Here is a 22428-nt window from a genome sequence, read left to right on the forward strand (position 1 = left end):
TCCCTCTCTATCCAGGATCTCCTACATCCCTTCCAAGTGGATGACAGTGGTAGCTGGGCACCATCTAGTTCTTCTGGTCTCATAGTTGTATAGGCTGAGAATCATATGGTATACCTGTTGCTAGGTCTAATTCTTTCCATGAATCTTTGGTTGTCTTCATTCTTCTTTGCTCTGGACAAGGAGAGACCCATATTGCATCTAGATGGCTGCTTCCAAGCTTTTAAAATTCCAGTCGCTACTTGCCAAAGTAGGAGGTGGAGCAATGTTTTGTGTAGTATGTTATGCCAATTGAGCTTGATGTCCCCTGTGACTATGGTCCCAAACCCACAGGTTCAACTACTCAGTTCCTCTGGGTAGCTGGCTATGACCAAGAAGTGACTACAACCTTGTTTTGGTGGTTATGTTTTTGTGTCAACTTGGCTGGGCCTGGTTGAGTGGCTGGGCAGGTGGTGGTAGTTATTCCCCATGATGAGACCGGCAATCAACTCCATGGTGGGATCTACCACAAGCAGCTGAGTAGCTGCCTTTGGGATGTGGTCTGCTTCCTGTATATAAGGAGAAGCCTTGAGAATGGTCTCTAGCCTATGGTACACTTGAACCCTGCATGTAGCTGTGTCATTGCTCAGCAGCCTGCTACACTCTGCCAACCTTGGGACTTACAATGAACTTAAGTTAACGGCCTGCTGTGTGGTTTGGTAACATCGGGACTGTGCCATTTTATTTGTCAACCTCGGGCTTCTCAGCCTCAGCAGCCAACAGCTGTCTGAGTGAAGAAAAGCCTCTAGCTTCAGTGGACTGGGAGCTGGAGACAGAGCTGAAGCCCAAGGCTGAGAGGGGCTTTCACCCAGCCCCTAGAGCTTGGCACTTTGAACTTGGACTTAAAGCCTCCATATTGTAAGAATATACTCCTGTTTGTTAAGGCCATCCCATTGGTGGTATATTTCTTGTCAGAGCGGCACTAGGTAACCAGAACACTTGTCCTAAAGGAACAAAATCTTAAGAATGAGTTTTCAGAATTGGTTCTCCAATCTGGATAGACCTAAATATACTGATGACTCTAATTCTAGTAGAGAAGAGGGCACTCCTAATCCATAGCATGTGGCGGCAGTAAAAACAGGTAAAATATCACCACCATTGGATCAAATATTTGTGAGAAACAAGCATCTGAGTGATTACATATTTGACGCCTTTCAGTATTTCTGTCAAACAGAGAAGTATAGGGAGGCTGGTTGGTTGGTCCTGCTTTTGCTAGACAAAGTGATGAAAGAAAGAGATGAGTCAGGACATCAGGGTCACCACTCAAATGCTGCATAAAAGAGTTGAAAGTTGTCAGTGGTACCCTGAAAAAAGACTTATTTCTTGTAGCAACAGAGATAATATTGCTGAAAACCAAACATAGAGTCTTATCATAAGAGTGGTTGAATTACAACATAAATTGAATTCCCAACCTCAAATGGTGTCTGAAGTTAAAGTGAAGGCATTGATTGGGGAGAAATAGGACACTGAAACTTTGGATGAGAACATATGGGCAGATAATCAGGAAGCTGGGGACACTGAATGCCTAAACTCCATTGAATCACTCCTGTCAACAGAACCAATCCTCTTACTGCCATCTGAAGAGATTACTTCATCTTTGTCTGCTAAAGCACCATCCCCAGTAAAACCAATACCCCTTCCACCCACATCTGATGAGATTAACCCAGCTATGTCTGAAGAGCCTTTGTCTGATATATCACCTAAGGCACCATCTGGGGCATGGTCTGGGGCATCATCTGAGGCAAATGTCTTGCAAGACATTGCTGAATGTCCCCAAGACCCCAGGATTTCTACCACCCATTTTTGCCTTTAGACATATAACTAGACTTAAGTCCAACCAAGCCTCAAGGAGGAGCTCTGGCAGCATAGTGCCTAGGGCACTTGACTGCTAACCAGAAGGCTGGCAGTTCAAACCCACCAGCCACTCCTCGGAAGGAAGGTTGGGCAATCTATTTCCGTAGTGATACTGCCTCGGCAACCCAAGGAGGGGTCTCTATGAGTTGGGTCCGACTCGAGGGCACATAACAACAACAACAACATGCCTCAAGGAGTGAAATACAGAGTGTGAGTCAGAAGGAGGTATACTACACTCCAAAAGAACTGCTTGATGTTTCTAATATATACCAACCCAGAAACTTGGGGAATATGTGTAGGAATGGCTATTAAGGGTGTGAGATAATGGTGTAAGAAGCATAAAGTTTGATCAGTCTGAGCATATTGGCATGGGTCCATTAAACACAGATGCTTCATTCAGTGTTACAGCTCAAGAGGTTAGAAAAGGATCTAAAAGTCTATTTGGTTGGTTCACTGAAGGATGAATTAAGCGGTGGCCTACACTAAATCAAGCTGATGTTCTAGACCTGCCTTGGTATGCTATAGAAGAAGGTATCCAAAGGCCTAGAAAAACTGGCATGTTAAAGTTGATTTATCAGGTTGGACCCACAGACCCACCCAGGGAGTGCCCAGAGAACACATCTTTCACCACAACAGTGAGAAGCAAATTTGTCATGGGAGTCTCAGCATCACAGAGGACTGCTATGACTGGTATTTTATTTAAATGATTTAACAGTGGGAACTGCCTTAAATAAACCAAACATCTAACTATAATGAAGCTGATTGGACCATGGGGTGGTGGGGATTAAGTGATGGCACTTCATTGCCAAAGACAAAAGCAGGCTAGCAGGCCTGGTTACCATAATGGATAGCAGAGTTAAAGCAGTAATCAGAATAGTCTGACTTAGTTATGGCATTGGCTACTTAGTTATGCTGTCCCTAGGAATGAACTAAATGGGGAATCTATTAAATATTTACTTGATCTGTACAAGTGGAGAATTCTATGTCAAGTGAATGGTAGTCTAACTCAAATCCCCAGAATAGAGTCATGTCCCCTCAATCAGTTTCCAGACTCAAGCCACGTCCCCTTAAAGACGAATGCCACCACATTGCCAAAAAATACATATTGCTAATCTTCACCAAGCCTTCAACAAAGGGATTTACAGCATTTTACAAGGGTGACTGTTCATTGGGGAAAAGGAAATAATCAGACTTCTTCAGGATTACTGGACACTGGCTCTGAAAAGAAACTAATTTCAGGAGACCCAAAACATGACTGTGGCCCACCAGCCAGAGTGGGAGCTTATGGAGGTCAGATTATTAATGGAGTCTTAGCTCAGGTCTGTCTCACAATGGGTCTAGTGGGTACCCAAAGTCATCCTATAATGATTTCCCCAGATCTAGACTGCATAATTGGAATAGAAATACTCAGCAACTGGCAGAATGCCACAGTGGACCCCTGACATGTACAATAAGGGCTACTATGGGAGGAAAGGCCAAGTGGAAGCCATTAGAACTGCCTCTACCTAGGAAAATAGTAAACCAAAAGCAATGCTCCATTCCAGGAGGAGAATTCCAGAGAGGAGTGCCACTGGCAAGGACTTGAAGGATGCAGGGGTCGTGATTCCCTCCATATCCCAATTCAACTTGCTTACTTAGCCTGTGCGAAAAACAGATGGATCTTGAATGACAGTGGATTAGTTAACTTAACCAGGTGGTGACTCCAATTGCAGCTACTGTTCCAGATGTGGTTTCATTGCTTGAGCAAATTAATACATCTCCTAGTACCTCATAGAAGCTCTGGTAACGTAGTGCCTATGGCACTTGACTGCTAATCAGAAGGCTGGCAGTTCAAATCCACCAGCCACTCCTCGGAAGGAAGGTTGGGCAATCTATTTCTGTAGTGATACTGCCTCAGAAACTGAAGGAGGGGTAGCTATGAGTCGGGGCCGACTTGATGGCACATAACAACAACAGTACCTCATAGGAGTTCTGGTGACATAGTGCCTAAAGCATTTGACTGCTAACCAGAAGGTTGGTGGTTCAAACCCACCAGCCATTCCTCGGAAGGAAGGTTGGGCAATCTACTTCCGCAGTGACACCACCTCAGACCCAAGGAGGGGTCACTATGAGTCGGGTCTGACTCGACGGCATATAACAACAACAACAGAGAGTTTGAGCCACACTGACCTTTCAGTTAGTAGCTGAGCACTTCACCAATGTGCCACCAGGGCTCCTTATTTTTAAATATATAAAGCAAAAATATCATAATTTAGCAGTTAGGAGAAAAAAGCTATTTTTCCACCAACTATTTTTCCTCAGGCACGTGAGTCCATTCTCACTGTTCTGCATATCATAGTACGGGAAGCCTCCTTGAGTCTTCTGTCCTACTACATCTAGTAGAAGCAGAATGCCTTCTTTAGTCTGACTTTGCAATAGACTCCAACTCTATTGGAGCCTCACCCCAACAGCCTGGCCTCCCTGGACTCCCCCAAGCCCATGGCTGCCCCTGTCTTTACCTCAACACACTTCTCCCGGCCTCTCCCTGCAGCACTATGGCCTACAGCAGCCACAGGTATTGCTTACCCTGAATGACCTTGCTGCCTTTCCTGAACTGACGAGTAAGTGTCTTTTTGGAGGGAGGGAAGAGGGAAGGAAAAGAAAGAAAAGGAAAGGGACAGGGGGAGGAAGGAATGTAAGGGGAGGGAAGGGACAGAGGGAGAGAAGGAACAGAAGGTGGGAGGGAAGATCGGGGAGGGGAGAGGAGAAAAGAGAAAGAGGAGAGAGGAAAAAAGGTGAAGGATAAATGTGCTGGTGGCCAGTTTGCAGTCCATGTTCAGTTTCTTCCTTTTCCTGCATGAAACCACTGCCTAGACATATTTCTCTAGATTTAAGAAAGAAAAGAATTCCTTGAACAATGACAAGTGACATAATATGTGCTAACCTGATCTCTGATGAGAAACTGATTTATTACCTCCCTGTCAGACCCTGTGAAAGCTGACAAGGAGGGATAAATGGATTTCAGGGCAGGCTCTGAATTTCTGAGGTATATTTCAGAAGTTCTCCTCCAAACCATAAAGCAGGCTGACTTCAGCCTGGAATGGGTAACCAGGCAACCATCACACTCCCCAGGACCACCAGGCACCAAGCTCCTCACAATACCCAGCTGAATCACCAGGGGTTCTGTGGAGATGTCAGCACCCAAGGCCAATGGCACCAAGAGCTCAGTAGTATAAAAGTGGTTCAAACCATCAGAGCTTTTAAGCAACTGCCCATAAAATATACGTTTTCTTCATTTTTAGGAAGTTTGAGTTCTGGTGGTACAGTGGTTAAGGCATTTGGCTGCTAACCAAAAGGTCGGCAGTTCATACCCACAAGCCCCTGCACCAGAAAAGATGAGGCACTCTGCTTCAGTAAAGATCTACAGCCTTGGAAACCCTATGGGGGTTGTTATGAGTAAGAACTGACTCAATGACAGTGAGTGTGGTTTGGCTTGGTTTTGAGGGGTGGGAAAGAAGAACAATCTTCAGTCGTGTTAGCAATAAGGTTTTAGTTTCTAAACATGCCCATTTCTCTCACCATCACCCCAAGACTCCAATCCCTCCAACCTGAACCACTTACTAGTAACCCCTACAACCAATCGGAATCAGACACCTTGTGATTATGTTTAACATACATTTAACAATCCAATTCCAATGCCCCTATTTCAGTTGAATATGAAGGTAAGATGGTGGGATGAGGAGAGACACAGGCAAGTAGGAATAGTGACCACAGGAAGACAAAGGCTAGGAAATAAGAAGAGAAGGTGTCATAGCTCTTGCTAGGAGGGAGAAGCCCCCACCCACCCATCCATCTTAACTCCATCCATTCTTCCCCTTGGCAGAAGTAATTCTGTCAAGAAACAGAATCCATCTTTGGACATTTCATAGCAAACATGAAGCCCCAGATTGACACTTACATTTCATTTGCTTGGAGATGGACTTGTTAGGTTCAAGCCAGTGCTGGGGAGAAAAACAGCAAAGAGTGTGTGTCAGACTGCTGGATCATACAATGCATACATAATAACTAAGAGGTATTTAAGAGAGAGATTTTTTCCCACAGTGCAGCCTTGGTTCTGGTAGATATTCCCGTCTCCCACCCTCAGAAAACCAATATGAACAGTTCAAGCAATAATAATAAAACAGGCAAGGGTATAAATTACAGAGGATTAATCTTTTGTGAGTAATGTTTGAGTCACACAGTCACTAGGAGAGAGGGACAAGGTAGTGAGTATGTTCTAGTTGATTCTGTGATGCTTCTTTGAGTTCTATGGTCTGGGCAAGCTAATGACTTTGAACATCTGGTATCCAAGACCCAAAAGAACCACAATCCAAGAAAAAACTTGTGGCATCAACACCCGTGTCCCCTTCTGAGCCAGCCTCCTTTAAGATTAATATTGGGTCAATCCAGCATTAGCTCCATCACACACAGGCAATTCTTCCTTCATGTCCTTGAATCAGCCCCTGACTTAGGGCAACTCTATGCATAGCACAGTGAAACTGCCTGGTCCTGAACCATCCCCCATGATCTGTTCCTGATCACACCATTGTGATCCCTACAGTTTCCATTGGCTAATTTTGGGATGTAGATCACCAGGCCTTTCTTCCTAGTCTGTCTTAGACTGGAAGCTCCACTGAAACCTGTCCAGCGTCAAGCAACACACAAGCCTCCACTGAGAGCAGGCTGGTGGCTGTGGATGAGGTAGGTGCCCTGGCTGGGAATTGAACCTGGGTCCCCTGCACGGAAGGCAAGAACTCTAGTACTGAACCCCTGATGCCTCATCCTTCACAACAGGGAAGAACAATTGATTTTCACTCTTTTATTTTTAGACACTGGAGGTCATCAAAGGGTGCTATGCTGCCATAGTGGCTAAAGCATTAGACTGGTAACCAAAAGGTCATCTACTGACTCTGCATGAGAGAAATGAGGCAGTCTGCTTCCATAAAGATTTACAGCCTTGGAAACTCTATGGGGCAGTTCTACTCTGTCCTAAAGGGTCACTATGAGTTGGAATTGACTCAGTGACAGTGGGTTTGGTTTTTTGGAGGTCATCGAAAAGAAAAATCACCTTCATCACTAAACAAAGAACCCAAAAGACCTGGGCAGCTGAGAGTCCTGTTATCGATGGGAATTTGAGAAAGACATTATGTTGTTCCAGGGGCCAGCCCTCTCTGTGTCCCTTATAAAGGTCATTTCAACATGCTGTTGGTTGAGCAGCTTTTTGATATCACTAACCGTGATGTCCTGCAGCTGTTCAAGGAATGTCAGAAAGTATCATTATATACCTCAGAGGGGTGCCACTGAGTATCTGCCATGAAGGTGGGAAGCTCTCTCTGTATTCATCCTTCCCTCTTGATACTAGACAGGCCAGAAGAGGCAGGAACTTACCATCAATTACCTGCCTTATCTCACCTGCATCAGCCAGTAAGCCTCAAGGTTCTGTTTTTCCCCTACTGTTTGATGTAAACACATCACCAAAAAGTTTAATAAGAGCCAGAATTTGTTGAGTGCTTACTAAGTACCAAGTACTAGTCTAAGAGTTTCCATGCACCACTTAATTTACAACAGCATTTACAGAGGAGAAATCTGGGCACAGAATGTTAAGCAGCTTGCCTGAGTTCATCTGCACCACTGGCTGTAGGTTTGTATGTGGTACTGTGGTGGCTTGTGCATTGTTGTGATGCTGGAAGCTATGGCGCTGGTATTTCAAACACCAGCAGGATCATCCATCATGGACAGGTTTCAGGAGAACTTCCAGACTAAGACTGACTAGGAAAAAGGCCTGGCAATCTACTTCTGAAAATCAGCCAATGAAAATCATATGGATCACTACAGAATATTGTCCAATACAATGCTAGAAGATGAGTCCCATCATTTGGAAGGCACTCAAAATGAACAGTGGGTACAACAGTGAACTCTGAACATACCGGTATTAGTGAAGATGGCATAGGACCAGACATTTTGTTCTGTTGTACATGGGGTTGCTATGAGTTGGAGTTAACAACAGCAAATGTTACACAGCTCATAAACAGGAAAGTCAGTGTTCAGTGTGGTCCAGAACATAGGCCCTTAAGCCTCTCTGGATGCACAGCCTCCCAACTTATTGTTGTTGTTGTTGTTGTTGTTGTTATGTGCCGTTGAGTCGGCCCCCGACACATAGCGACCCCTCCTTGGGTTTCCGAGGCAGTATCACTACGGAAGTAGGATTGCCCAACCTTCCTTCCGAGGAGTGGCTGGTGGGTTTGAACCACCAGCCTTCTGGTTAGCAGTCAAGTGCTTTAGCCACTATGCTACCAACTTAGTAGTTTGCTTTAAAATGCATGTTCTCCTCACTGAACATTCCCTATTTTTCTCAGAGCTGAAAAACTTAAACTACTACACCAGTAGTTTCCAATTGAGAGTGTCAGACCTCTGCAGTCTTCAAAAACAATATTAAGGGTCTTTTAGCTATTTTCAACATTATGAGAAGTCTAACAAAACCATACATTCACCCCTGCCCATGTTGCACAAACTGAAAAGCAACTTCCTTTGCTTCTGGCCAAAATGACATCAACTCATTTTGGCAACCATAGTTACCACCTTTTAATTAGAAGTTATGATTGGCCTTCTACACAGTTATAACAGAGCGGTAGAAAATTAATTGATTACAGCTGCTTACTAGCTACATAGCCTTGTGCAATGTATTTAACCTCTGTGCCTTGGTTTCCCCAACTATAAAACAGGAACCATAATAGTATCTGCCTTGACGTTTGTCATTATTTTAAGTCAGTAAATACGAGACACTTAAAACAGTACCTAGAATGTGGCAAGTACTCAAATGCTTGTTTGCTGCTGCTGTTGTATAAATTGGTAGAGCACATCTTTCAATACATGGAATCCATGGAGGAGAACAAAAAAAGGGGCCCCTAGTGATTAAATTACTTTTCTAGAAATAAGTAAATAGGAGGCTTTAGAACTAAGGCTAGAAAACAAATAGCAGCCAGAAATCAATACCTATCGCAATTGTTTTACAGAGAAGCCTCACTAGTCATTTTGCCAATAAAGTCTGAAATATAAATGTTTTCTGAATCCTCCTTGTTTAGCATCCCTTGAACGTCTTAGCCCTTCTCTACCTAATTTCAACCTGCCTCTGCAGCTTCTTTCAGACTCCAGAGATGACAAGAAGATTCATTCTGTGTGCTCATGCCAGGTAATTGGTGGTGAGCTCCCAGAGGGCTGTGAGAAGGATTCCAAGGCTGCATGAAGGCTCTTCAAGAATGAGTGTCATGATAAACTGGCCATGTCTGCCATGGAGGGGTAGAAAATATCAAAGGCATATATATACAGCATTTGCCATCTGTGAGGAGTTTCCGATCACCTCCTACCTTCCTGCCCGTCTCTGCTCTTTCACACTCTACTCTTGTCTTTTAGGCCCTGTCTATCTCAATTACCTATGTCTACAGTGTAATCGTTACATCCTCTTCCAGGACAGCTATTCTCTGGATGGAACAGAGAGTATGTAACCCTAAGGAATTCCCAGGTACTACAAATGCAACATGCTCAGCTGTTAACCACAGGTTGGTGGTTTGAGTCCACTCGGGTAACCTCAGAAGAAAGGCCTGGCCTGGTAATCTATGGTAATCTACTTATAAAAAAACAGTCATTGAAAACCCTGTAAAGCACAGTTCTACTCTGACACACATGTCACTCTGATTTGATGGCAACCACTTTTTGTTTGTTTGATGTAGCCCTAAGGAAGAAAATAGGGAGGCAGTGACAGAATTCTTTTTTTTTTTTTTTAATTGTGATTTGGGTGAAGATTTACAAAGCAGATTCACTTTCCATACAGCAGTTCACATACACTTTGTTTCATGACACTGACCACAGTTTACCACAATGCAACAGCTCCCCTCCCACTTCCTCCCCATAGTTACCCCTTCCCAGTGAGTGACGGAATTCTTGCCTTCCATGCAAGATACACAGGACGGATTCCTGGCCAGTGCCCCTCAAGCCCAGCCACCACCTGTCAGTAGTGCCCTGTGTGCTGCCACAATGCTGACCAGGTTTCAGCGGAGCTTCCAGGCTAAGATGAGCTAGGAGCAAAGTCCTGGAGACCTACTTCTGAAAACCAGCCAATGAAAACGTTATGGATTAAAAAGTCTGCTGCACAACAGATCATGGTGGTAGCACAGAACCAGGCAGTGTTGTATTCCATCGTGCATGGGGTCACCATGAGTCAGGGGCTAACTTAATGGCAGCTAACAATGACAATAAGAAAAATAAATCAGTAGTAATCACATTCCAAGGGAATTCAGAAACTCATTTCTTCAAAGAGGGTCAAGCTCAATTTTTTAGCATTTATTAAAATAAAAAATCTGACTGGCCTGGCCTATGGCCCAATAATTTCTTTATTCATGAATTCATCCATGTGAACAAGGAGGCATGTAACAAGGATTTGCCTATAATATTACATAAAATTGCAAAATATTAGAAATAGCAATGATGGGCATCTTCGGGAAAATGGTTAAATAAACTGTGGTCTGTACATATTCTGGATGTCTCTGCAGCAGTAAATGAGGTAGATTTTCCTGTGTGACATGGAAATATATCACTAAGGCATACTGTGGGATGAAAGAAGTCAACTGCAAAATTTATAACTACGGCTGCAGTTAGTTCCCACATTGCACGGTGCTGGGACCCAAGAAACACAGCCACACTCGACATCTGTCAAATGCTGCATGAACTATGAGCTCAAGGTGATTCACAATTCCAACCTAAACTGTGCACTACTCCTTTTGACGTCATATTTTGTGAAGCTGGGTTTCCAAGGGTTGCTGTAATAAAATGCAAGTACCACACCAAAATCAGTGTGGAAAAGACAATAAGCATGGCACTATCTGATCTGAATCCCAAGTTCAAGAAGTCATGTAGTTAATAATGTGAATGCTATTTATGATTACTGCTTAACTGAAAATAATAATATAATTATTAAGGAGATGAGCAAAGAATGGTAGAGAACAGGGTGAAAGAGCTTTTAATAAATGCTGTTTACTAAAAACCAAAAACCAGACTCACAGCCATGGAGTCAGTTCCAACTCATAGGAACCCCTTCTTGGGTTTCTGAGGCAGTATCTCTACAGAAGTAGATTGCCCAGTCTTCCTTCCGAGGAGTGGCTGGTGGGCCAGTCGTCTTCTTAGCAGTCAAATGCCTTAGGCATTACACCACCAGAGCTCCTCTGTTTACTAAAGTAGGAAGAAAATTGTGCCCATCGGCTACCTCAAGAAATAACACCCCAGATAAATTAATTTAAAAAAAAAAAAAAAAACCTCTTCCTTCTACAGAGTGGCTGGTGGGTTTGAACCACCAACCTTATGGTTAGCAGTCAGCTGCCTTAGGCACTGTACCACCAGAGCTCCTTAATAAATAAATTAGAGATGTAGAAATAATATTATAAGAAATGGCTAAAAATAAAAAATAGGTACCTTTCCTAGCACCCACATTGTGATGTCCAAATACCAGTTTTCCACTAAAAGGAACAAAGGCTTGCCCCCCCCCCAAAAAAAAAAACAAGGAAATCTTTCGGTGCCCAGCAAACAAACATATCCCATTAGTAATTGAATATATATATATATATATATATATATATATATTTACTGTTTTTCTTGCAATTTATGTGTATTATTTTTCAACTGGCTACATCCAACTTTTCAGTTAGCAGCTGAGCACATTAACTGTTTGCATCACACAGAGACTCCACTAAGTTGTCAGGACATAAATAAACCAAACCAAACGCACTGCCGTCGAGTTGGATGCGACTCATAGAAACCCCTCCTTGGGTTTCTGAGGCAGTATCACTATGGAAGTAGATTGCTCAACTTTTCCTCCGAGGAGTGGCTGGTGGGGCATAATGCTTATCTATTTTTTTGGATCCAACTACTATTATATGAAACTTAGGTATTTCTTTTTGCCTAGAGGCACCATGAAAAAATTACCAAGATACTAAGATAGCCTTAAACCAAGAAGGATTGGGAACCTCTGAACTGTGGTATGATATATGTGTCTTTTTTTTTTTTAAATAATTTTTTAAAAAAAAGCACAAACACTACCATATATTTTTAAAGAATACATATATAAGCATCTAAATATAGTTAGATTTGAAATTACTCTAGATTAATGCCATTGGTGGTAGTTCAAACCCACCTGCCACTCCTCGGAAGGAAGGTTGGGCAATCTGCTTCCATAGTGATACCGCCTCGGAAACCCAAGGAGGGGTTGCTATGAGTCAGATCTGACTGGACACCAGTGTGTTAATGCCAGTAGTGGGTAACAGGGATTTGAGGGAGTTATCCAAAGGAAACTGTGCTTTGTTTTATTTGTGATGTTTAAATTTTAACCTTCTTATGTGTATCAGTGGGAGCTCTGGTAGCATAGTGCCTGAGGCCTTGACTGCTAACCAGAAGGCTGGCAGTTCAAACCCACCAGCCACTCCTTGGAAGGAAGGTTGAACAATCTACTTCCACAGTGATATCTCCTTGGAAACCCAAGGAGGGGCTGCTATGAGTTGGGTCTGACTCAACAGCACATAACAACAACAACAGCAAAAACAACATGTGTATCAGTGTATTATACAAGAATTACAAACCAATTGTTTAAAAAACAAAGTCAAGCTCTGGTCAGAATATGAAGGTGAACTATCTGCCATTTAGACTCCAGGAGGAGAATTTTAGATATTACAAACCAGTTGCTGTTGACTCTGAATCATGGTGGCCCTTGTGTGTCAGAGTGGAACTGTGCTCCATAGCGTTTTCAGTGGCTGACTAGAAGTAGATCACTAGGTAGTCTACAAATCCAGCCAAACACCGTGACTGGACCCAGGAGCCAGCAGCCTGGATTTTAATCCTGTTCAGACACTTACTAGCTGTGTGACTTTAGGTAATTGCCTTGGTTTCTCCACTTACAATATCATCGTGAGGTTTCAATGAGTTAATTATTAACTCTTTTGTGACCAAGTTATTTTCTACTTTGAATTTTTTGTTGCTACTATGTGTCAACACCAAAATCAAAGGAGAAAAAAAAATTAGATAGCAGAGATTTGATACAATTATGTGGGATACATATGTCCCAAGTGGGCTTTGGTGGTAGGATTGGGGGATGAGGCCTGTTTCTTCAGATTCATGCAGTTATACAGGTTCCTGACAGGCAGCAGAACCTACAACTGTTATAGCATCTTCCCAAGAAATCTGAAGTGCTGAAAAATGTTGGTAGGTGATATATGTGCCATGGGTCACAAAAGGATTAAGAAGACCCTAGAACAGAGTTTGGTACATAGTGAAGGCTTAATGAACATCAACTGTATCATCTTCCTCATGCTTGCTGAAAAAGACCTCTAAATTGGTGAAGTGGCAGCTCTCAGTAAACCTACCTTTGTCAGTCTCTTCTGCCCCATCTCCCACATGATTTTCCCTCTGCTCTTGATGAAGTGATTATCTATATGGTTCCAAATACTAGCTGTTATCTCTTTGACTCGCTCTTCTTCTTTTTTTTTTTTTTCCTTTGCCTTTCTCCTCCGTGGTTTTCATTCTTTTAGAGTAGTTGTGGCTGAAATAAGCTGGCCAATGAAAGTAGGTCTAGGCTATACCATCAACACCTACTATTAGCATATGTACAAATGCATTACACTTGTGTGAAAAAAAATAACCATGACTGTGGTATGCTAGGTAATCAGCCACAAGGCTAAGAACATTTATTGTACTGCTATTTTCCTTTCAATTGCTACTTGGAATATATGCTTTTTTGGCTTAATTTTTTTAAAATTTTAAAGAAAAAAAACAGGATCTGTTTCCTTACTAGAAACTGATATTCCTGAAGAAAGGCAGAAAGGTAAGCCTGCTAACAAAATATCTGAATTTGTGGCTGTTGACTATAGCTGAAACCTTTATTTCCTCAACTCTCATTTATTATTAAATATTCCAGTGCTAAGGAAGCTAAGACCTAACCTTCGCTTCTAAAAAACGAACTTAGAGAGTAGGATGAACCAGAGGACACATCCATTCACACGATTTGAAGGTATCAGGGAGGCATTCGCAGCAGATACTGTGGGGGAGCTCTGCTCACACCTCCTGTATCCTCTTTTCCTTTCAGTATACAGCAGCCCAACTCTTTTTGGGAGGGCTGCCCTCAGGTTACTAGAATCCATTGTGGGGTGGAGAATTAAGCCTGCTCCTACCCCAGTCCCCATGCCAAGGTGGCTTTTAACTGATTACTGGCAGTGGTGGGAGTACAAACACCTCAGCTCCTTCACCTCTTGGCTGAGACAACTCTAAAGCAAGAGCTACACTGATTTCTGTAATGGAGCCAGTGTGATCCTCTGTAAGACTGTAGCCGATACCACACACTTGCTTGGCCTCCCTCCTTTTCCACTCCATCATTCCCATGTAAATCTTTTCCTGGGAACACTTTCTAATAAATCACTTACACTGAATATTTTATCTCAGAGTCAGATTCTAAAAACCAAACCTATGACATTATTGCTGTTGTTGTGTGCCATTGAGTTGATGACAAAGTAGAACTGCCCCATGGGGTTTCTTAGGCTGTAATCTTTATGGGAGCAGATCAACAGGTCTTTTTTTCCCATGGAGCCACTGCTGGATTTGAAACACTGACCTTTTGATTAGCAGCTGAGCCCTTAATCATTGCTCCACTAGGGCTCCTTAGGCCTGGGATAGTTTCCTTTAACCAGTTGCCGTAAATTCTGACTCATGGTGAACCCATTTGTGTCAGAGTAGAAATGTGCTCCATAGGGTTTGCAACTACTCATTTCCAGAATTGCCAGACTTTCTTCCAAGGCTCCTCTAAGTGGACTCCAACTGTCAGTCTTTCCATTAGCAGTGGGGAGCATTAACCATTTGTACTACCTTTCAAACCAAACCAAACTCACTGCCATCAAGTCAATTCTGACTCATAGAGACCCCCACTGGGTTTCCAAGGCTATACATCTTTACAAAAGCGGATTGCCTCAACGTAAGCTGAGTTTCAAAATAATGACTAAAAAGTCCGTTGTAGCTCAGAAAGAAATTCAATAGGAGGATAGTAACCTCATAAGGTGGACACACACACAAGGCCAGAGGCAACACTATGTGTGTCTCCCCGAGCCTTACAGAGTAGGGGTTTTTATAATAGTTTTAAGGCCATGGGGTATGTGATTTCAAAAGCCCTTATGCAGGCAGGTTACTCACAAGGTCCCGACCATTTCGTGAAAGTCAGGAAGCGGAACAGGGCTGTGATAAATTCCTAACAATAAACCTCAATTTCCTTCAGGCTAGGTGTATGTATGTGCAATCTCTTACTAAGATGGAGTCTGTGTGTTTCAACATGCATGCCACGACTTCTTCTGTGCAGGTGTATTCTGCTGTTTGTTCTTCGCTCTAGTCTTGGTCCTGTCTTAAACTGGCCATCTTCATTCTTCAGGTGGTAAAGGAGGGCAGGGGTGCACAGGATCCAAAACTGGTTAATGCTGACCACGGGTACTAGGCTAGAAAACATCCCCAAAATGGCCTATTGTCAGGAAATGCCATCAAAGCAGTAAATAGTACATTTGCGTTATTTCTCTTAGTGTCCCTTCTTTGGTGTCGGGATCTAAGGAATGTGATTGCTCAGTCCTGTGAGCTCTTCCTGTCTTGGTTTTATGATTTTAGGAATGTGGTTGCAGTGGCAGGATTCTTATGTCATTATGGCTATAAGTAACAGAATAAGGTAATGTTTAAATTGGACAAGATTAAGATAGACCTTTAGGTTATGAAGTTAGAACACATATTCATCTTCTAGAAATTCTAATTTGCCTATACTATTACAGCCTCATCTTTCTTCCACAGAATGGCTGGTGGATTTGAATCACTGACCTTTTTAGTCAACAGCCAAATGCCTTAACCAGTATACCACCAGAGCTCCTTTGTACCACCCCTACTCTCATCCAAAAACCGCTCTTCATGTTACTTAAAACTTCTCCCATGGAAGTTTTTCCTTTGCTTTGCGCTTGGACCTTGGTAACCTGCAATACCATTGTAAGATGTCACAACTGAACAGAGTTTTTAGTATTGACGATCCAGCCTGACTACCCTTCAAGTCCTTAGGAAAAATTTATTTTGATTAAAAGCAGCTTTTGTTGTTGTTGTTGTTATATGCCGTCGAGTCGGCCCCAACTCATAGCGACCCCTCCTTGGGTTTCCGAGGCAGTATCGCTACAGAAGTAGGATTGCCCAACCTTCCTTCCGAGGAGTGGCTGGTGGGTTTGAACCGCCAGCCTTCTGGTTAGCAGTCAAGTGCTTTAGCCACTATGCTACCAGAACTCCTTAAGAGCAGCTTAGGGGGATAAATGAGGATAAGTAAGATGAATCTACACAAAAGGGGAGAAAAGCAAAGAGGTTTCCTCAGCTCTGGTTTCCTTCTTTGCAAACCTGGAGGTGGGGGGTACAAATTTGAGGGCTTCTTACTTTAGTTCAGCTTTAACATTCCTTACATTCTACAGCTCTGAACCTGAAACATGAGGACATCTTCAACAACTGTTCCTTTCTTCTTAATTTGCTAGACCCAGCTGTACTTAGCCCTAAGAGATCATTTTTTCTCTACTCCATCATAGAAATGGTACATTTCTTTCCAACATTCCAATTTTGGCATGTTTAGGGGAAAAGAAGGTGGGTGTGAGGTGGTGATTTGTGACTAAGTAGATTGATTTTTAATTTGGTAGCTGCTGAGACAAGAAAAAAAAATTGCTTCCAAAAGTAAACAATTTAATATTTAGTTATCTTCAAACGTTTGGCTTCTGTTGAAATTGATTCAGCCTGTGATTACAGAATAAATTATACAACTCTGTTATCTTTCTCAAAACCCTTGATGCCCTAGCCAGAGTCATATGTAACACAGAGAAATGTGTTAAAGAGCTAAAGAGGCTTTTAAAAAGAATGAATGTACCTCCCCAAAGAGGAGATTGTTTTTCTCCTCAATAGTAACCAGATCCAAAAGCTGACCAATTCCCATCACAGTCCTGAAAAGATGGCCTGATTCTCACATCTCCACTGGATAAAACCTCAGAATGGCCAAAGCCCTGCATTATACAACAAAGTTATGCCATTTCCAGGCCCATTGGGCTCTGCTGGGGAAAACCAAATGCCATCTGAATGAATGCAACGTAATGTTCCGGATAAAAAAGTTATAGGTTGTTGTTTTCAGTTGCTATTATGGTGCCTCCAACTCACGGTAACTCCATGCACAACAGAACAAAACACTCCCCAGTCCTGGACATCCCAATGAACAGCAGTGGATCAGACCACTGTGATTCATTGGCTGATTTTCGAAAGTAGATCATCAGACCTTTTCTCCTAGAGTTCATCTTAGCCTGGAAGCTGCCCTGAAACCTGTTCAGCATCATAGCAACATACAAGCCCGCACCAACAGATGGGTGGCCTCTGTGCTCCAGGTCTCCTGCATAGAAGGCGAGAATTTTGCTACTGAACCACTAATGCCTCATAAGTTACAGGTTGGTCTTGGTTATTTAGCTACCAGTAACAATAGTTGCCACTCGTTTTGGTAAAATCTACACCATAACAACAAAAATCTGGGGCTCAAGTACATGCAAAAGTTACTATACTAAATCTTCATTGCTTTGGTGTGGTGATTTTTTACTCCTTTAGCAACAACTGCTTCTGTAGTCTAAGCTCTAAGGGATGGGCAAAATAGAAGTAACAGCCAGGAGAAGAAACACTGTAAGTGTCCACTGTAAGTGGACAGGAAGTCTAAGAAGGCATAAGCATCTGCTCAGCAACCTCCTTCCCCTTCACCAATTTCAATGTTCTTTACAAGCGGTTGGCAATATTTCTCTTAAAGACCAGCTAGTGAATAATTTAGTTTTATGGTCTCTCTCACAAACACTCAACTTGCCATTGGAGCATGAAAGCCGCCATAGATAATACACAAATGGATAGATATGGCTGTGTTCCAATAAAACTTTATTTACAAAAACAGATGGTGGGCTGTCTCAACTCCTGTGTGCTGACCCTTGTTCTATACCCAAGAAATCCCTAATGTACACTTAAAGAAAAACAGTTCTATTGGAAAGTGCAATAAGTTGTAAAAACATTAATTACTATTTATTTTAAAGTACACTAGGAGCTCTGGTAGCATAATGTCTAAGGCACTTGACTGTTAACCAGAAGGCACATAACAACAACAACATTAACAGGAGCTCTGGTGGCGTAGTGCCCAAGGCATTTGACTGCTAACCAGAAGGCTGGTGGTTCAAACCCACCAGCCACTCCTTAGAAGGAAGATTGGGCAACCTACTTCCACAGTGATACCTCCTCAGAAATCCAAGGAGGGGTCACTATGAGTTGGATCTGACTCGACAGCAGTGAGTTTTTGAGGTTATGGTATAAAAGTCCCTGGGTGGTGCACAGTTAATACACTTGGCTGCTAATTGAAAGGTTAGAGGTTCAAGTGCACTCAGAGCACCTTGGAAGAAATGTCTGGTGATCTATTTCTGAAAAATCAACCACTGAATATCCTATGGAGGACATTTATACTCTGACACACACAGGGTCACCAAGAATCAGAGTTGATGTTTACTGGAAAGCAAGTGATCTGGTTTTGTTGGACACTAAAATGCAAAATTATGGCATCTCATCAAGCTTGTTACAGTGGGATTTATCACAACATAATATTTGCTGTCAAACTATATAAACTTACCAACACTGTCACAAAACTATTCTAAGGTCAAAGATCTTAATAGTTGGCATTGGCATCTTAATAGTTGCCATACCCATGGACCTCTTTAAAGCACCCAATTGTTGTTGTTTTTGGTATGTGCCATCAAGTCGACCCGACTCATAGCGACCCCTCCTTGGGTTTCTGAGGTGGTATCACTACGGAAGTAGTTTGCCCCATCTTCCTTCTGAGGAGTGGCTGGTGGGTTTGAACTGCCAGGCTTCTGGTTAGCAGTTAAGTGCTTTATTTAGGCACTATGCTGCCAGAGCTCCTAAAGCATCCAATAGTAAAGAGATAATATGAATTAGCTCATTTAAACAATAATCCTAAGGTGTAAATACTATTAGGATCCCATTTTAAAGATCAAGAAATTGAGGCATAGAGAGGTCAAGGAACCTTCTCAAAGTCAAACAACCAGTGAAATGGCAGGGATGGGATTTGACCTGGTCTTCTTTGTTCCTACCTCTGAGCAACAATGTCTTCTGATATTTGAAACTGCAACCCATTTCTTCTTATTAAATCTACATCTACCCTTGCTTCAAGAATGTCTCTCTCTCCTCATCCTTTTCTTTCTGCTCTGTCTGTTCCTTGTCAGTTACCTCTGCTAGTTTCTCCTTCAGGACCACCCTTTAAAATATGGGTGTCCCTTAGTTTTAAATTGTCTTCTCAGTCTATAATCTCTCTCTCAGTTCTGTAATCCATCCCCAGGGCTCTGAACCAGTAAAGACTTCATTGGCTCCAAAATCTCCGTATCTGGTCTAAACTACTTTGTTTAGCTTCAGATCCATATTTTCAACTATACACTGAACAACTCCATTTCAACATCTCACAGGCATCCTAAATACAACATGTCCAAATCTTATCACCCCTCCCTCAAAATATTATGCTCTTCTTGTTTCTTATATAACTTATTTGTAAGTGGCTCTACTTGAACTTGAAGTCCTGAGTGTCCATGAAAGAAGTCCATAGTCTCACTACTGAGAAACCATCTGGAGAGGCCTTGAAACTACCGAGCCCAACCTTCCAGCCATCCCCACCAGGGGACCTGGCATATGAGTGAAGACATCTTGGACTTCCCAGACTAATACCACTGAGTGGCCCCAGTCAACAGCACACAGAGCAGAAGAATCACCCAGCTGAACTCTGGCAAAATTCCTGACCTACAAGATCTTGAAATATAATGATTGTTGTTTTAAGTCACTAAGTTTTGGAGAAGTTTGCTACACAGCAATAAATAATTAGAACATTCATTCCTCATTATTACACTCCATGCACAAAACACACAATTACAACTGAATTTTGGAAGAAATCTGCTGGATCATGAATGAAAAAGAAACAGAAACCTACTTCAAATTGGCCTTTCCTGACCCATACTCATTTCTCTAAGTTATATATTATAGTTACGTCTTAGTCTTCTCCACATATTGACTTAACAGCAGGGCTTCAAACTGGTTCGAATCAATTCACTCATGACTGAGGAAGCAAAACTGGAACAGAATCAAATTTTTAAACTTTGAGTGATCTGGAAAAATGATCAGAACAAGAAAAATTATAGGTCAAAGTCCTGGAATAGGAAACTCAGAAGAGGCATAGTGAGTCCTTTCAGAAGCCTGATGTGTGAGGTTCGATTACTATTGGTAAGTGGTTGGATATTACTGAATTACTATTGGACAGCGACCTACATTCAAAGCAGCGTGGTTGGCTGCCATCTTTGAGCAGGGTACACCACTGTTTCCTACTCTGCTCAGAATCCAACAGATTTAATTTGGTTGCTATGTAATGTGTATGTCGCCCTTGTTTTCTAAGAGGGAGATTAAGTTTCTAGCCAAGCTTCAACCAGTAATTTTTCCTGTTCCAGTTATTGTTCCAATTCACTCAAATTTTTAAAATTCAGGTCTGTTTAGGTTTCACTTCCTCGGCCATTACTAAACCAGGAAGCGCTAGTTCAAAGCCCTGCTTAAACATTGTCTTTAAAGCTGTTTTGAAAGTTCCAAACTTCCTGTCCTCTAGTCAGCTCTGATGTTCTCACCTGCTGGAAGCCTCCAGAGAGTGCTTCTCTCTAATGATTGCACTTAAACCTTATCTCCCTAATTAAGTCCTGTCCCCATCTGAACCAAGCCTAGGCTGTTCCCACCAACAAGAGAGCAAAAACTCCCTACCTGGGAGATCCTCCTGTTTTTTCCTGACTCAAACAGGAATGGAATAACATTTTCACAGCCCCATATAGTCTTATGACTGCCCTTTGGCCTAAATAAGAGAACCAGTGTATACACTTGCTCCTCTCACCGCTAGTACTATGAATTCCTGGTTTTCTAAGTGACTTCTATATTGTTGTGATTAGCTGTCACAGACCAGGCCCCCAACTCATGGGGACCCCATGCACAATGCTGCACCATTCCCACGATCCAATACAGATGAGTCCTGCATCATGCCCACGATCAGGTGCAGATGAGACCACTGTTACCCACAGCATTCTCACTGGCTGATTTTCAGAAATAGGTCATGAGACCTTTCTTCCTAGTCCATCTTAATTTGGAAGCTCCACTGAAACCTGTTCAGCATCATTGTTGTTGTTGTTAGGTGCCATCGAGTCGTTTCCAACTCATAGCGACCCCATGCACAGTGGAACAAAATACTGCCAGATCCCGCGCCTTGCTATACTTGAGCCCATTATAGCAGCCACCGTGTCAATCCATCTTGTTGAAGGCCTTCCCCTCTTTCATTGACCTTACCAAGCATAACATCCTTATCCAGGGAATGGTCCCTTCTGACAACATGACCAAAGTAGGTGGGACGAAGTCTGGCCATTCTTGCTTCCAAGGAGCATTTCGGCTGCACTTCCTCCAGGACAGATCTGTTAGTTCTTTTAGCAGTCCGTGGTACTTTCAGCATCCTTCGCCAGCACCACAACTCAAAAGCATCAACTCTTCTTTGGTCTTCTTCATAGCAACACACAAGTCTCCAGTGACAGATGAGTGGTGGCTGCACATGAAGTACACTCTTGCTGAGAATCAAAATCAGGTCTTCTTCACAGAAGGTGAAAATTCTACCACAGAACCATCAATACCTGGTGTCCTCTAGATTGTAATCTACTCTTCAGCAGCTCATCCCTCTCCTTTCCCAAGAGAGGACATCAGGAGTAGATAGACTCAATTATTAGGCAATCATTATAGTTGAATTCCAAGTTCTGCTTTCTGCTGAAGGAATCTTAACAATTTCCCTGCATCTACCAGTGCTAATACCTTGGAATATGATTGAACAAATATGGAATTGTGTCCCCCAAAAGATATGCTGAATTTCCAACCCCCTGATACTTGTGAATACGATTTTGTTTGGAAATAGGGTCTTTGAAGATGTTATCAGTTAACATAGTGAGGTAGGGTGAGTCCTAATCCAATATGACTAGTGTCCTTATGAAAGAGAAGAGATGCAGAAAGACAGACAAGGGTAGACAGCCTTGTGATAATGAAAAATAGAGTCAGAGTTAGGTTGCAGCTGTAAGCCAAGGAATTTCTAAGAAACTGAGAGAAACAAGAAGAGATCTTCCCCTAGAGCCTTCAGAGAGAGAGTATGGCCTTGCTGACACCCTGATTTCAGACTCTTAGCCTCCAGAACTGTGAGGCAACAAATATCTCTTTTTATAAGCCACCTTCTTCATATAATCCAGCTTCTCAGATTATGTGCTCAGTGTACAAGTAGGAGCTCTGGTAGCATAGTGCCTAAGGCACTTGACTGCTAACCAGGAGGCTGGCGGTTCAAACCCACCAGCCACTCCTCGGAAGGAA

At 42.6% G+C, this 22428-nt stretch overlaps 1 protein-coding gene across 1 annotated transcript in view; it reads right to left on the minus strand.

Annotated features, from left to right (window-relative positions):
* FRMD3 (FERM domain containing 3) overlaps window positions 1-22428 on the minus strand; it is a 393413-nt gene that overhangs the window by 150023 nt on the left and 220962 nt on the right. Inside the window, exon 3 of the mRNA XM_007938846.2 lies at window positions 5828-5870. Coding sequence (XP_007937037.1) covers window positions 5828-5870 — 43 coding nt within the window. The remainder of the gene's footprint in view (window positions 1-5827; window positions 5871-22428) is intronic.

The sequence above is a fragment of the Orycteropus afer genome, unplaced genomic scaffold (assembly GCF_000298275.1).
Source record: "Orycteropus afer afer isolate SDZICR_OR568_19922 unplaced genomic scaffold, OryAfe1.0 scaffold00005, whole genome shotgun sequence".
In the NCBI taxonomy this organism is placed as follows: Eukaryota; Metazoa; Chordata; class Mammalia; order Tubulidentata; family Orycteropodidae; genus Orycteropus; species Orycteropus afer.